At 43.2% G+C, this 14,726-nt stretch overlaps 1 protein-coding gene across 1 annotated transcript in view; it reads left to right on the plus strand.

Moving 5' to 3' along the window:
- Window positions 1-6,828: 6,828 nt before the first annotated feature.
- The window catches only part of LOC306694274 (glutamate receptor-interacting protein 2-like), a gene marked incomplete at both ends in the record, with an annotated part of 149,204 nt that continues 141,306 nt past the window's right edge, over window positions 6,829-14,726 (plus strand). Inside the window, one exon of the mRNA XM_079157047.1 lies at window positions 6,829-6,985. Within this exon, the coding sequence (XP_079013173.1) occupies window positions 6,829-6,985 (157 nt within the window). The remainder of the gene's footprint in view (window positions 6,986-14,726) is intronic.

Here is a 14,726-nt window from a genome sequence, read left to right on the forward strand (position 1 = left end):
GTCCTTATGTCATTGTTTCTTTTTGAGATTTAGAAAAACAATTGAGAATGTTACAATTCAAATTAGTTTTGGCACTTTGATTTATAGAAAACTCTCTTTTAAAGTAAAGGAACCTTTCTAAGGAAACCTGAATCCATTGTGGACGAGGATCGCCCGGGGATTTAACCTCAGAACTGTGACTGCTCAGAGGAAACAAAGGAAAGTTCCCACAAATCAATCTCTGCAATAAAGAGGTGGGTAAAGAAGAATCTTACATCATTTTCTCTGGGTGTTTTCATAGTTTTAATAGTTGTACTGTTTCTTCTTGTGGTTTGCCAACATGACACAATGAGCCTTTGATGAGAAGTTACGATTCTAAGTTATTCAGCAGGTGCCCCATTGACATCGGCTGAATTCCACAATGTGTGTGTGTGTGTGTGTGTGTGTGTGTGTGTGTGTGTGGGATCATAAACGCTCTATTGGTACAATTAGGAGGAGGAAATGGTGAAGGTGTGGATCTGGTCTGCGCCGCCTTCGTCAAGGTTGAAAGGAGTGCTACAGTCAGACCACGGAGCCTCCGTGTTGTTTCATGAATGAAGGTGCAACTCGATGTGTTCCGCACAACGTGATCGGTTGATTCATTACTTTCTCAAATGCAAAAGCTCAGAGAAATTGCCTTTGTTCTGGAAAGAAATATGTAACTTTTTTGGCCAAGTAATAATCTCTTTCTGTGTGAAAGTATTCGTGACAAAAACAACAGTTTGAAAAAATATATTGACATGCGAATTAACCTAACAAAAAAAACAGCCTCTGGTGTGTAAAGGTCTTTATATCAACTTTTCACTTTGTGATGAATACGTTTATTATTCTGTTATTCCTGTAAATGGTTCTAAGGATCAGAACCGGCACATTGATCACGGTGAACTTCACTTCGGTCCAAGGAGAAACTGCTGTATTAGATATGGCCACGTGTCTCTCATATCGTATATCGGAGCTGTTTGCTGTATTTTCTAAGTCGGTTCTTGGAGGAAGGCTCAATTATCTCTGAGCTCAGCCGTGAGTGTAACTGGCATTGTTCTCACCTGGCCAGATGAGCTGTGACTGTGTGAAACCATCCAGTCAGTCAATCCACCATCCAGGAAGCAAGGAACGGAAAAGTTTGAGTGAATTTAGAGCAAAGTCAAACCCCCCCCCCAAAAATAAAATGGGTCATGAGCCTGTTTCTTGTGGTTTGCCAACATGACACAAGGCTGTTTTGATGAGCCTGGTTCCCTGGGTGTTGCACCAAATGCAAAGTGAATATGCAATCAGAGATATGAGAAGTTAGGATTCTAAGTTATTCAGAAGTTGCCCCATTGACATCGGCTGGATTCCACAAAAATCAATACACTTGTGACTGCCTTTTAAAAAAAACGTTTCATCACATAGAAGTTTGCAAACACCAGGAATCCAAACACATGAAGCAATCCTCTGTGTTAAAAAAAGACTTTTATTATCTTAAATGTGGGACCTGGCTTTCAGAAGGATGAGTCAGAAGTGTGTTTAAAGACTGCAGCCTTGAATAATCATCTCTTGAGTTTTACGTAATCTTTAACAAATAGATTTTTTAATTTTGACAAATTTAGAATGCTTTTACTTCTGTTGTTTAATGTGCATCTGTGTTCCAAACGCGGTGTTCCTGACTTTTATAAATCTCTGCATCAAAGCATTCGTCTCTGCATCCGTCATAAAGTTTGTGTGTGTGTGTGTGTGTGTGTGTGTGTGTGTGTGGGAGGCATTAACTGGAATTATCATAAACGCTCTATTGGTACAATTAGGAGGAAATGATGGAAAAAACAAACATTCAGACTGATTTCTGTCCCATAAACATTTCTGCGTATAGAAACTGACTCCTTTGGGCTTCACACAAACTATGACATGAAACGACAAAATAACCCGTCTGACTGATTACAACGTGTGCTTTTCATGTTTGACTTTCTGAAAGAAAATATGAAAACATGTTCAAATGAGTCGGATACATTTTTACTCTTCTTTTCCAAGCTATTGCTTGTTGTTTACATTATTTGTATGTTGATATTTACACAACAGTTAAGACTTTATTGTAGCTCTAATATGTATCCATAGATGTGGAGGCAGCAGTGAGTGCTGTACGCAGACGGTGCAAAGCTCAACATGTGCCGGCATCAGCAAAGCAAAACACAATCCATTGATGCTTAAAATACTCGCATCATCAGATCATTGAGCTGCTCCTTCAGTTTAACCCTTTACAACCGTTTCCAATGGAAGTTTTCATGGTCAGAATGGAGAACTCACTTGAATGTAACACTAGATCTATGAGTGCATTCACAGCTCTCTAATGCAGTGTTTTTCAACCTTTTCTGAGCCGCGGTACATTTCTTACATTAAGAAGATCACCGCGGCACACCAACAACCACAAAGGTTGTTCCGTTCCATTTTGTTTTTCCGTTCCGTTGTACTTCGTTAAGTTAAACATGATGTCTTTTCTAACCTTAAACACTTTTGTGCCTGAACATAACTAATCGTGTCACAACTTTATTAACGTGTGTCATTGTCTGTTCCTGATAGCGTGACAGGAGGCGAATATAAAACGCATTCGTGAAATGTGTTTTTGGTTCTTCTGGCGACTGCACGTTGTCATCTCTGTCTCTTACTCTTACCATTCTCAGTGCTGCCGGTCCTCTGTTACTGGACGACCAACGTCTTCACCGGATCAGAGCGATCTTCAGTGCAATTCATTGCATCATGAACGCAACAACAGTGTTTCTTGAGGGAGGGAGACTTTTTAGTTCCAATCACACACTGGACCGTTTAAGAGGATAATACCTACGAATATAAACAGCTTTTAATAGTGTGGCTTTGATCACTCTGGTTGTGTGTGTGTGTGTGTGTGTATGTCCGTGCATGTGTGTGTGTGTGTGTGCAAGGTTTAAGTCATTTGAAGTTGAATTGCTGTGATTAATTCACACGCCCACTTTGTGAGACTGTTTCATAATCAGTTCATGTAGAGTACACACCCTCCGTGTGTATCTTATGAAACTTTCATCACCCTCCTGGCATCAGAACATCATCTCTTTAAAACGCTGTGAGTGAATTAATGAAAGAAAGCCAAGTTTGTGGAACCTATGTGTTTGTGCTCATGTGTATGTGTGTGTGTGTGTGTGTGTGTGTGTGTGTGTGTGTGTGTGTGTGTGTGTGGGAGCAGTGGGTGGGTGGGTGCTTTTTTTGTACGTCTCTCTCCTTATGAGGATCCACTAAAATAGATGAATGAGAAAAATAATCTCAAAAGGAATAGATAAGTCGTCTTTATTTTAGGTTGAGAGTCCGCCTTTCTGTTACTGAACCCATGACGCTCCACTACGGTCGCAGTAAACACGTCGACTTTAAAACAGAAACACTTGCTTAGGTTTAGGCAACAAAACCGCTTCGTTAGGTTTGGTGAAAAAACATCTTGGTTGGGCTTAAAAAAGGTTTGTTAACCAAGTAAAATGTAAACAAGAAAATATAAGTACAGAGAACACGTCACCAACATCACTTCCGTAACTTCAAAGTGACTTGAAACACTTTGGGGCACAATCACCGGTCTCCTGGTTGAAGGTCCGGTGTGTGCTGTCCGACTCCACACATGCACAGAATTAATACACCACGTATTGTTCCGCAACTCCTTCTCACTCCCAACTTGTAAAATACTGACACTTGGTCTGTACTCCACAGCGTCCGATGCGACGCTAGGAGGCACCCTTTAGTATCTGTGTGCATACTGACGTAGCATAAAGTTCGGGATAGTCCAAGCAGCGCGTAACGGAGGGTTGGTGCCTCGTGTGAAACTAAAATTCAACGCCGTCATTTTGTGACATCGGCGGTTGAGTCTCGCGAGTCGCTCGTTACGGGACTCTTGTCATTCGCCGGTCACGCGCGTCATTAGTCCGTCACGGAGACGTTAACCACACTCATTTCCTTAAATCTAACAAAGTGGTTTTGTTGCTTAAAACCTAAAAGTTCTTGTAGAGAAGTTTATTTTGAAATGTCACTACGCATGTATTGAGGGGAAACTTGTCAGGTCCAAAAGTAACGACAGAGTGGTCCTAGTTTGAAGCTTTGGATCGCTCACCAAGCCTCGGTGTTTGACGAGTTGGGGCGATATTGTGTTGGTTCGGCCCTCTGAGCAGCCTGGATCCCTCTGCTGTGGTGAACTTACATTTTCTCTCAATGCTCTGCAGCAGTCGGGAAGAAACAACTGGTTTTAGGTCTTGGTATCCGCTGACAAAGCCGAATGCTGAATTGAGTCTATTTCTGTCTCTCTGACTCCTGCAGAGTCTATAATACTTTGAAAGTTGTGATACTGTGAGCTGAGGACGGCCCTCCAGTGCTGCTCCGGATGTCTGCCGTCTGCAGCTGACCTCCTTTTCAAAACTTTGAGTTCAGTTGCACTCAAACTCTTCTCAAGGGATCGTTGAGGTTGACTTGTCTATAGAAATGGACATCAAGCAAGTGCTGACTGGGAAACCAAAACCAAACGGAGAAAAAGAACCAAAAAACACACTTATGTTCAAGTTCTGCCTTGTTCTCGTCATGTGGGTGTTAATTAAATGAGCTGTTTTAAACTTTGTAATGTCTTTATAATAATACAGAAGTGACTGAATAAGCAAACTAATGGACGCCTCACATTAGCCAATGTTTGTTGTTTAAGGTTAATCAAACCTGCTACATTTTCACACGGTCGGTGTGACGAATCAACGGGTCAATTAATCGCACAAAACAAAGGCCCAGACACCAACCTCCGGTTCTCCCGAGTGAAGTCGATGCAGAAGTGTTCTCTCTACTGACCAGCAGGTGCAAAAAGAAGTCAGGTTGTATAGAAGTCTATGAGGAAAGGACTCTACTTCTCTCTTGATTTATTACCTAGTTCATGCTAGTCCTGCTCATCTCATTCGCCTCAATGCTTCCCAACATGGGATTTGGGTGTTAAGCTGTTTTCTGGGGTTTAGGCTGTAATGTAAAAACAATACGCTGCATGAAATAATGATCTTAAAATGAACATTGTGCTTTTCTTGTGAAGTACTGAATAGTTTAATGTCTTCAGGCCTCTAAACACTCTTCAAAGGAAAATCAATCTTCGATTTATAGACTCGCATGGTGACAAGGAGTCACACGACGATGCTTTGTATTTGGGGTTATAAGGAAATCATGTCAGAATAGTGGAACCGCACAGACACGTCTGGCTCCCACCACCCTCCCCTGGTTTAATAATCTCCAAATACAATAACTTTTGTTTTATTAATGCACATCGTCGCCCCAAATGAAGGTTATTTTATTTCCCGACCTCGTGTCGTTATGAAATGCCACTTCAGAAAATACATTAGCTTGACGCCCTTTGATTAACATTAAATAAACCCACGGATGATAATGTCCTCTAAAGTGCTTCAGAAGCAGCTGCCTCGAGACGGACGCTCAGAAGAACCTCAATAATCTTCACGGGGCCACTTTTAATTTTCTCCCTGCAATCAATTCTGTCAGGTGTCACACTTTCCAAAGAGGGAAAACTTCACTGCAGGATCATACCGTCTGTATGGATCGTCTCGGGTCAGTGATTAAAAAGCGTGTCCTAAACCCCCCCCCCCCCCCCCCCCCCCCCCCCACCCGCCCGAGTTTTCATTATAGCTACCTGGGGTTCACACCCTCAGCTCTGCAGCGTGTGTGTGTGTCTGTGTGTGAGTGTGTGTGTGTGAGCGTGTGTGATTGAGCAAGCGGAAAAGGCTGAGTGTGTATAACAGAGGGTACATTTTGTGTGTGTGAGAGCTAAGCAGAAGTGTCCACGGTGTGTATTATCCTGCCTACCTGTTTAAACAGTGTGTGTGTGTGTGTGTGTGTGTGTGTAAGAGAGACACCTCATCTCAAGAAGAGATGACAAGCTTATTATGTAGAGGCACGAAACAGAGATTAAAGAGCAGATGAGAACATGCATAGGGATGGAGGCACAGAAGAGGGAGCGGTGGGGAAAAGATGGACGGAGAGAAGGACTGTGTTAGGGGGAAGGGAACAGGTGGAGTGGGAAGGGTGGAGGGAAGAAGGAAAAAGGGAAGTAATGAAGGAAGGCAGGAGGGAGGGAGACCCGGATTGATTGGAAGAGTTAGCTGTGGTTGCTGTTGTGGAAGGAGACAAACTGTGTGAAACTGACAGAATGAAAGAAGTGCTCGTGAGAGAGAGTTAATGGAGCGCAGCACTGCAGAGAGACAAGAAAAAGCCCCACGCTAAGTCTTTTGAAAAAATATTGCTTTATTTCTTTCTCCCCGCGTTTTCTCTGGAAGCTGAGAGTTTTGAGGGTGTGGCGATGGAGGTGGGGGTGCATCGCTAAAGAGAGAGAGAGAGAGAGAGAGAGAGAGAGAGGAGGGGAGAAGTAGATGTGCTGCCTCTTCCTCCCTCTCCTCTCTTCTCCCTCAGCGTCTCACTTCTCCCGTTGCTTCGTTCGGCGGATTGTCGGTGAGCTGAGGAAGAGGGAGGAACGAGGAAGGGTGAGAAAAAAAGAGAATGGACGAGGTGTTTGCGGGACCCAACCCGAGCAACTAAGTGCTGCATTGCAAAGGGAGAGAAGAAGAAGACCAGAGGAGAGGAAGAAGAGAGAAGGGGGAGGAGGAAGAAGAGGGGTTTTGGTGAAAGCAAGAGAGCCACTGTGCTGAGGGGAAGAGAGGCAGACGAGTAGCAAGTAAGTGTAGAGTGGACGAAAGTTATCAAGATTCCCAAAAAAAGAGTTGCACAAGAAGAGGAAGTGGGAGACAAGAGAGGAAGCCAAAGAGCGAGGAAGAAGAAAGAGACAGCCGTCCGTCATCCAAGATGGACAAAGTGGAGCGGGTGATGAAGATGGTGAAGAGAATGTCGCCGAGGAAGAAGAGGAGAGAAGGGGGAGGAGGACGGGGGGGAGGACCGGGAGAGCTGGAGAGCCCGGACACCCTGTGCGACGATCTCTGCCGCTTCAGCCTCTGCATCGGCGGTGAGGGGTCACGACGCCGCCACCTTTGTCTGTGTGTGTGTGTGTGTGTGTGTGTGTGTGTGTCTGTCTGTGTGTGTGTGGGTGTGTGTGAAGTTGGGTGTTTGTTCCCATATGACACCACAGCACTGGATGGATGTGTTGAGTTCATGCATGTGTGTGTTTCAAAGTCATGTGTGCATCATCTTTGAAAGATGTTCAGAGAAGTTTCTATATGGCGATAACAGGACTTTACAGGATAAAGACAAGAAAGTATTCTCTTTTGCTCTTTGAGAAGCTTTATTTTGATGGGCCTTGAGTGTTTTCTATTTTATATTCAGAGCATTAATATAACTATTATCTATGTAAAGATATAGCAGATCCTTCAATGGAAACAATGGAAGTGAATGGAGCTTTTTTTTTGCGGTGCCCTGAAAGATCCCCGTGGAAAACTAATTTCGGTAAAAACTATTTGTCTCTGCGAAGACACTTTGCTGTGAATGTCTTTCAATGACAATTCTGAATGGTAAGACTCCAACAAATAAAAGATTTCCTTTAATTTACATCGTTTTCGGGTGGCTGTTAGCTCTGTCAGCACGGTTGCTGTTGTTAGCACCGTTAGCTGTAAGCTAAGACTCAGCTGTCTCCATGTTGAGAGCAGTGCGGAGGCAGAAGAAATGCTCTGAAATCCATATTTACTACCTAAAATCATGCAATATTGTTTAGTTGTCTTTGCTGAACACAGTGTGTGTGTGTGTGTGTGTGTGTGGGCGGGGGGGGGGGACTTGATTGTAAATTACAGCCTTTGTACTGTAATTTGTTGACAGGCACAGTGATTGCGATGCAGTAAAGAAACAGAACTGCAGAGCACAAAGGAAAGAAAATACTAAATTAGAAATGGAAACATGGGAAACACCCCTGAGGAAGAACTGTATGTGCTCCCCTGTACGGGTAATTACAGCGTCGTTCTGTGGTTGATCATTGCTTCACTCATTCCCCTTCATTAGTGAAATGGTTTATGACCATTTTGCATATTACTAATGCATATAACTAATGCACTAAACTAATGCCAAGATGTGTTTATTTGGGGAGGGGGGGGGTGTAAGACTATTCACCAGAGAACCAGAATACATTTTCATCAACATGACAGTTGATAATGTGGGCAACGGCAAACAATTGCACATAATCATTTGCATGAATGTGCCAAAGCATTTGCAATTTGTTCAAAAGAAGTGACGGGACGATGGGGGGGTAGTTTTGAGGATTTCATATTCTGACCTCTCGTCCCGCTGCCACTGGGAATTCACAGCTAGCAATATAACCACTTGGTTAGTTTTAGGAGGTGATTGTGGTTTGGGTTAAAATAACTTAAAGTAAACACTGACTTGTGTCTGTCCTGTGTCCCGACGCTGGTTGAAACAGGCACTGCAAAGTTGTTCAAGACACTTTCTCCTGCAGGGACAGAACAGTTCCTGTGACTCTGTGTTGTTGTCTGCTTGCCAGTGTTTGCTGCATTCCCGTTCAGTCGGCTTAATTAGTTAGCGCTACCATTTAATTAGCTCTGAGCTGGCTAGTGTCGATGCTACAGTTTGTGAGGGGCCTCATGTTCTTCAAAGACTTTGGGAAGTGTTTCACAGAGAGTTCAGATTTTCTTTTTTGTGAGGTTTATTATCCAACTCGCTTTGATCGCACACAAACAGCTCAGTGGAGCGAGCGAGAGGGAGAAAACGTAGAGAGAAGGGGGCGTATACGGCGGTAAACACACACGTGTGAGAGAGGGGAGTGTGGGTATTGCTCTACCCCTCCCATGAATCCCTTCTTCAAACATCTAATCTAATCACTCAGCAGAATCTGCAGCAGCGAGACTTCAAACGGCGTCAGGCAACCATCAGAGAAGCAAACATTGCACGGCAGGCGGGGAAAGGTCACTTTGAAAACAAGAAGGAACACGAGTATATCAAGGCAAGCCTCCCAATATCCCCCTCTGTTCCAGCACAACAGATGTTTTTATTCTCACATGACATATGCTGGATGCCTTTATCTAGAGACTCACTAACGGGAGATCAGAAATGTTTAGTATGACTGGTGTGAATCCAGAAGACCTGGACCGATGGATTGTTTTACTAATATGTAGCATCTCATCTTGATGCTGGATTATAACTTGGATCTGGGTTTAGTAGAGTTAAGTTTCAAACTGAGTTCAGAAGTCTCTCGTTCCCACCAGGCGATAACCTCCAGTCCATGCTGAAGTGTCTTCAACGTGCATTCTCTCTAGTGGCCACCAGGGGGCGACTCCTCTGGTTGTATAGAAGTCTATGAGAAAATGACTCTACTTCTCTCTTGATTTATTACCTCAGTAAACATTGTAAACATGAGTTTATGGTCTCAATCTCTAGTTTCAAGTCTTCTTCAATGCAGCATGATGTTCATTTAGTAAATGATGGTCCATTTAGAGTCAACCAGACCATAAAGCAGGGGATGCTTTAGGGCGGGGCTAAGTTGATTGACAGGTCACTAACACAGCGTTGTCCGGTTTGGGAGTCAAAAACCAAGATGGCGACTGTCAAAATGACAAACTCAAGGCCTCAAAACCTATGGCAACAATGTCTATGGCAACAACTGGTCCCCTCTCGTAAAGAATGTCATGGGTCCTCAAATTGGCCTTGAAGGTTATCCGCTGCTCAGACATTAGTGAGGTGTAAAGATTGCATTTCAACTGCACACAAACTGTACCGTAGTTCAACCGGAACCAGTCTCAGACCCACCTTACAGGTAGACGTGAGCATGGTTCTCGGTCCTCAGCTGGTTTTGCAAAATGCATTTATAATACCCTTTTTTTTAAGGTGAACACTTTCTGGAACAGAGTAGTGCCGGATTGAAAGCAGCCTCATTAGTTCAGTGAGTAGTTGTGGCATTCCAAGGTGGGCTGTTTGTTTTAGAGGCATTTCCACACCGACAAATATAACTGCACGGAAAGATAAACTTTTAATACATGGACTATTTGCAGAAGTCATTGGACAATCTGTGGTGTAAAAATATCTGTGAAACATCCCGAGTCCTATCAAAGACACGCAGCACAATGCTCCATGTTAACTGCAGGTCTTATGAAACTCTTTCTCCCCAACCCAAACGTGCAGTAGCTGACAGACGGTTCTGGGCGTCCTGCAGTAATCTGGGAGGAAAAAAAACAAAACCATGGAACACTTTATCTATTGTCTCTGAGCACGTCTGTGTATACGTGTTGAATGTGTGTCGAGAGTGAAGGACAGAAACAATGGATAGAGTGTAACCTTATGGGATGCTGGAAAACATGAACTTTGCCTTAAGACCAGGCTGGACCATCAAAGACGTCTCAGAACACGGTTTTCTTCTCGCCAAAATGTGACTCAAATGAGTGGCAGTAACACTATTAGCTGTCACCTTGTGCTGATTTTGAATGAGCACGGTGGATGTGCCCTGCGGCAAAAAATTCAAACTTGCATCAGGCGAACGGCTTTAAAAAGGCAGCAATGAGGCACAGACAGCAAGCGGCACACGCAATCGGTGGAAAACAACCACAGTCCAACCACAGCCCATTTACTGTCACACATTTTACATTTGTGGAAAACACTGATGTCCATTACACAATAAAGTTTGATTTGACATGAAAAAGTCATGTAAAAAAAATCAGATTTAGTTAGTTAAATGAAAGAATTTAGTTTTGAAATTAAAGCCAAAAACAGATTGTTGTTTCAACATTTGGTGACAATCATTTTCTATTTTCTATTTTTAATAGTTTTGTGGAATTCTGCTTGCCAAAATAGAAACACAGCGTAATGAAATGATACAATGCTTTGTTTAACCAGTCGTACAGTTTACCCATACTCCAGTAGGATCAGGTGTGTGTTTGTGACTGACTGAGTAGAAGCCATCCCTTCAGCCCACTGATATTGTCAAACCCTGCCAGATTCGGTTTTGAGCATGTTCTGAATCCTAAATATACCCCAAAGCTGCTGAGCCTCTGCATTATTTCCGTGAGAGACAATTTTCATCTCAAATCTGCATCTCTTAATTACGCCTCACGCACTGAAATCATCAGTTCCACAGTTAGAAACTCCAGCTGAACTACTGCAGCAGCTGACAGATAATGCAAACTAGATGTGCAATCGAGGTGGGAAATTACCATCAGCCGAAAGTCAAACACTGCACCAACAGTCAAAGCCTCACCTTTTCTGGAGGAGCTGCAGATAAACAAACCCCGCAGTACATTTCAGACGTGCTCCAAAAAGACATTTAACTGGCACCCGGTGACCTTTTCTTTTAACCTCGAAGGCATCCTGCAGCATATCAAAAACAACTGGGAGGAGAAATTGAAATACAGACGCTCCTATTGCCTTAAGTTGCCCATCAACATTGACCTTTCCAAACTTTAAACCACTACTTTCTGCGGCTGTGCTGTGCTGTGTTACACACGTCTTTATTTTCACCTCGTCTGCACACCTTTTAAGTTTCGTGACTGCGTCTCACACGGTTGTGAAGCTGTCGAGGGCGAAAACAATCTGTCCACAGACAGACAAGATTTTAAACATCCGGCAAAGTACTCCCCACCTCTTCTGTGGTAGTTGTCGTAACAGTCGGTGGTCTCCAGCACCATATTTAGCCATGATGACTCACACACAGACTCACAAAGTCAAAACAACACAAGCCGCTAACAAAGAGATGGCAGACCATGAAAGGGTCACTTTGAAAGAAACGTTTTTTGGAAGATGCCACCGAGAAACTGCAGTTTGGCAAAAGGAAAATAAAAATGTGGCGAAATAACCTTTAATGCACCACCCTCGTACAGTACTTAGTGGAAACATTACCTTGCTACAACTTTTAAGGAAAAGCTATGCTACCCAACAACAAACTGTTACCGTCGATAACCCCCAACGCAGGAAACAGAACTTTCCCAGTTTGTGCTCCCTTCATGTAATCAGTTTGGGGCGGAGAACATGTGTCTCTTTTTGTATTTGGAATGGTTATTTGCATTAAAAAAAGTTACTTTGAAAACATTCTAAAGGCTATTGGCCTGTATAAATACCTCTCAAAACAGCTGGAGCCAAATCACACTGAGAATGGGAAATGAATATTGGCCACCAGACAAATGCCGACACATGTTTGCTTTTGGGCTGTTTTCCTGCAGCCACATTGGCAGCAAACAGCTGTCCTCCGGAAGTCCATTTTCTTTCTTCCATCTAACATTTGTTAAAAAATAATGAACCTGTCAGGTGAGTTTGGGCATGAATTTGCTATCGCTGCGACCATAGACAAAATAAATGAGTTCCCTGGCTTGTTTACAACAGCTGAAGTGGTCGAAAGATGCACATGAAAAGCTCGGCAGATGGAGGAAAATTAAAAATCAGCCTGTTGAAAGCGGCTCACAAAAGGCCCACAAAGAGGCGGAACAACAGACACAACCAGCTAAATGGCTACATCAGTATCAAAAGCGCAGCAAAGGGGAGATAATTGATTATGCCAGGACAAAAACAAAAACGGATCAGAGTAAACGGAAGGCATCAAACAGGGCAGGTCATGAAATGTGACATTAGAAACCGGCTCCAGATGCGTAAATAACATCATGCAGCCGACTACAGCGCTGCCCGGGGCCAACGGAAACTTCCCTCCTGGTGTGTGAAGGACTCTGACCGACATGAAGCGCTTCCTTTTAACTTATCAGTTTTGATGAAAATGTTTTACCAAACTTTACGTCTCAATATCAATACAAGCAGATGATCTCACCTTATGTTGGTAAACCAAAAAGCTGCACGTTTGGTGCCATTTGGTGGTGTGGTTGCAGATTGCAACCAACTGAATACCCCTCAGCTCACTCCTTCCTTTCCAAGACACCAGTGATGTGAGCTGCAGAGCACAAAGCTGTGGTGACGCTGCTCGCCTCGGAGGCCGTCCATATACCGTAATAACACTACGATAGGAGCAACGGAAGTCAGACGGCGGCTGGCGTTACCGCAGTTTCACAAGCGTGTCAGAGAACTACGGTGGCCTGCTGGTAAAAACGCAAAAGGCTCTCGTTAGCGCCAGTGTTTGGTTTGTCCACAGCGGTGGATTTACGAGATAATGGGCCCCTGGGCACAGACATGCAAAGGGCCCCCACACCTGTCCTACAGAGGAGTACACCAGAATCAGAAACGTTTTATTGCCAAGTACGTTACACATTGTTATGTTATGTTGTTATGCATGTTATGTATCATGCAGTCATTTCACATCTTTGTAGTTGTTTTGTGTCTTTTTGTGGTTACTTTACGTCTCTTTTCAGTTGTTTTGTGTACTTCCATAGTTCGTTCCATAGTGCGTCTCTTTGTAGTTTTTTGTCTCTTTCTAGCTGTTTATCGTTTCTTTGTGGTCAGTTTGCGTAGCTTTGTAGTTGCTTTGTTTCTCTTTGTGGTCATTTAGAGTCTCCTCCTGATTGGTATACGTGTCACCTTGAGGGAAATTTTGTAGGTGAAGGCCAGCGGGGCCCCTGACACTTTAGGACCCTGAGCCAGAACCCGGTGGTCCTGTTCAGTTTGTCCCTCCTGGGCTACTGTAGCAACATGGCGGACTTCGTAAAGAATCCTTATGTAGGTTTGAATGGTGCATTTTAAGCTTTAGAAAACACAACAATTCTTAGTTTCAGGTGATTATTTACTCATGAAAATATAGTTATTAATATTATATTCCATTTCTGCTAACAGAGCCCCCAAAATGCTCCACCCGGTTTCTTTAACACAGCCGGTGTGCATGTTATGATGTAAATGAAGCCAGGGTTTGGCTAACATAGACAGGCTCATCATAGTGAGTCTATTTCACTAGCACACTCTGTTCCTTAAAAAAGCTCAATAATGCTGAATACACTCAGGGGTTTTGCTGCCACAGTCGTACTCAGTCTCGTATGACCAGTCGAAACCAGTTTGAAAACTTTAGAAGTTAAATAAAAGACCTTTTGAATTTCTGTCCCCGCGTCGTCTTGAATATCAAGGTTTTCATCGGTGGTTGGAAGAAAAAAGAGCAAAGAGCCCACAGCTGAGAGCAATGACAACCTTTATATTCCCACTCCGTGTTCAGACACGTTTCACAATGCAGCAGCGTTCTTTGACTCCATGAATGCACAAGTGCAAATAAAACATGATGCACAAAAAAAGTGATGTGGTGCAGTTGACGTATAAACAAAAAAAAAAAGGAGAAAGTCCTGATAGAAAGTGAAAATAATGCAGTGATGGAGTGTTTCAAAACGGGAGGAAACTTCAGAAGAAACATCCTGAGTGATCCATCGAACATCCACTCTTTATTGAACATTATACGGCAGAATCTAATTAATGTATTGACGCACTAAAGCCCTCCAATCAATTGGTTGCCGGTGTGTTTTTTGTAACGTCTAACCAATGAAAAGAGAACAACACCAACAGCAGTTGAAGAATCTTTGACGCTTGACATGTGATTTTTGTGACGTTAATAATAAGGGCGTCAACATGTTATCGTTATTAAGAAGTTGCTACTAGAGCCACGGTCTACTTTTCTTGTGTAGCAAGTGGAGAATATGCACATTTAATTAGATGCTTATGTTTTGATTTTTCTTCTACTATGGCCATCCATCCTTTCAGCCGAGTCGCCAGGAATTTATTTTAAATGTTTCTGCAAATCATGGATACGTGGATACATGGATACATGGATACATGGATATATAGACATTTTTGCATTCGGTCTGAGCAAGCGACGCAACACGACGAGCGACGTTATCAAGCGTGAT

This window comes from Pholis gunnellus (genome assembly GCF_910591455.1).
Source record: "Pholis gunnellus genome assembly, chromosome: 3".
NCBI classification, from domain to species: Eukaryota; Metazoa; Chordata; class Actinopteri; order Perciformes; family Pholidae; genus Pholis; species Pholis gunnellus.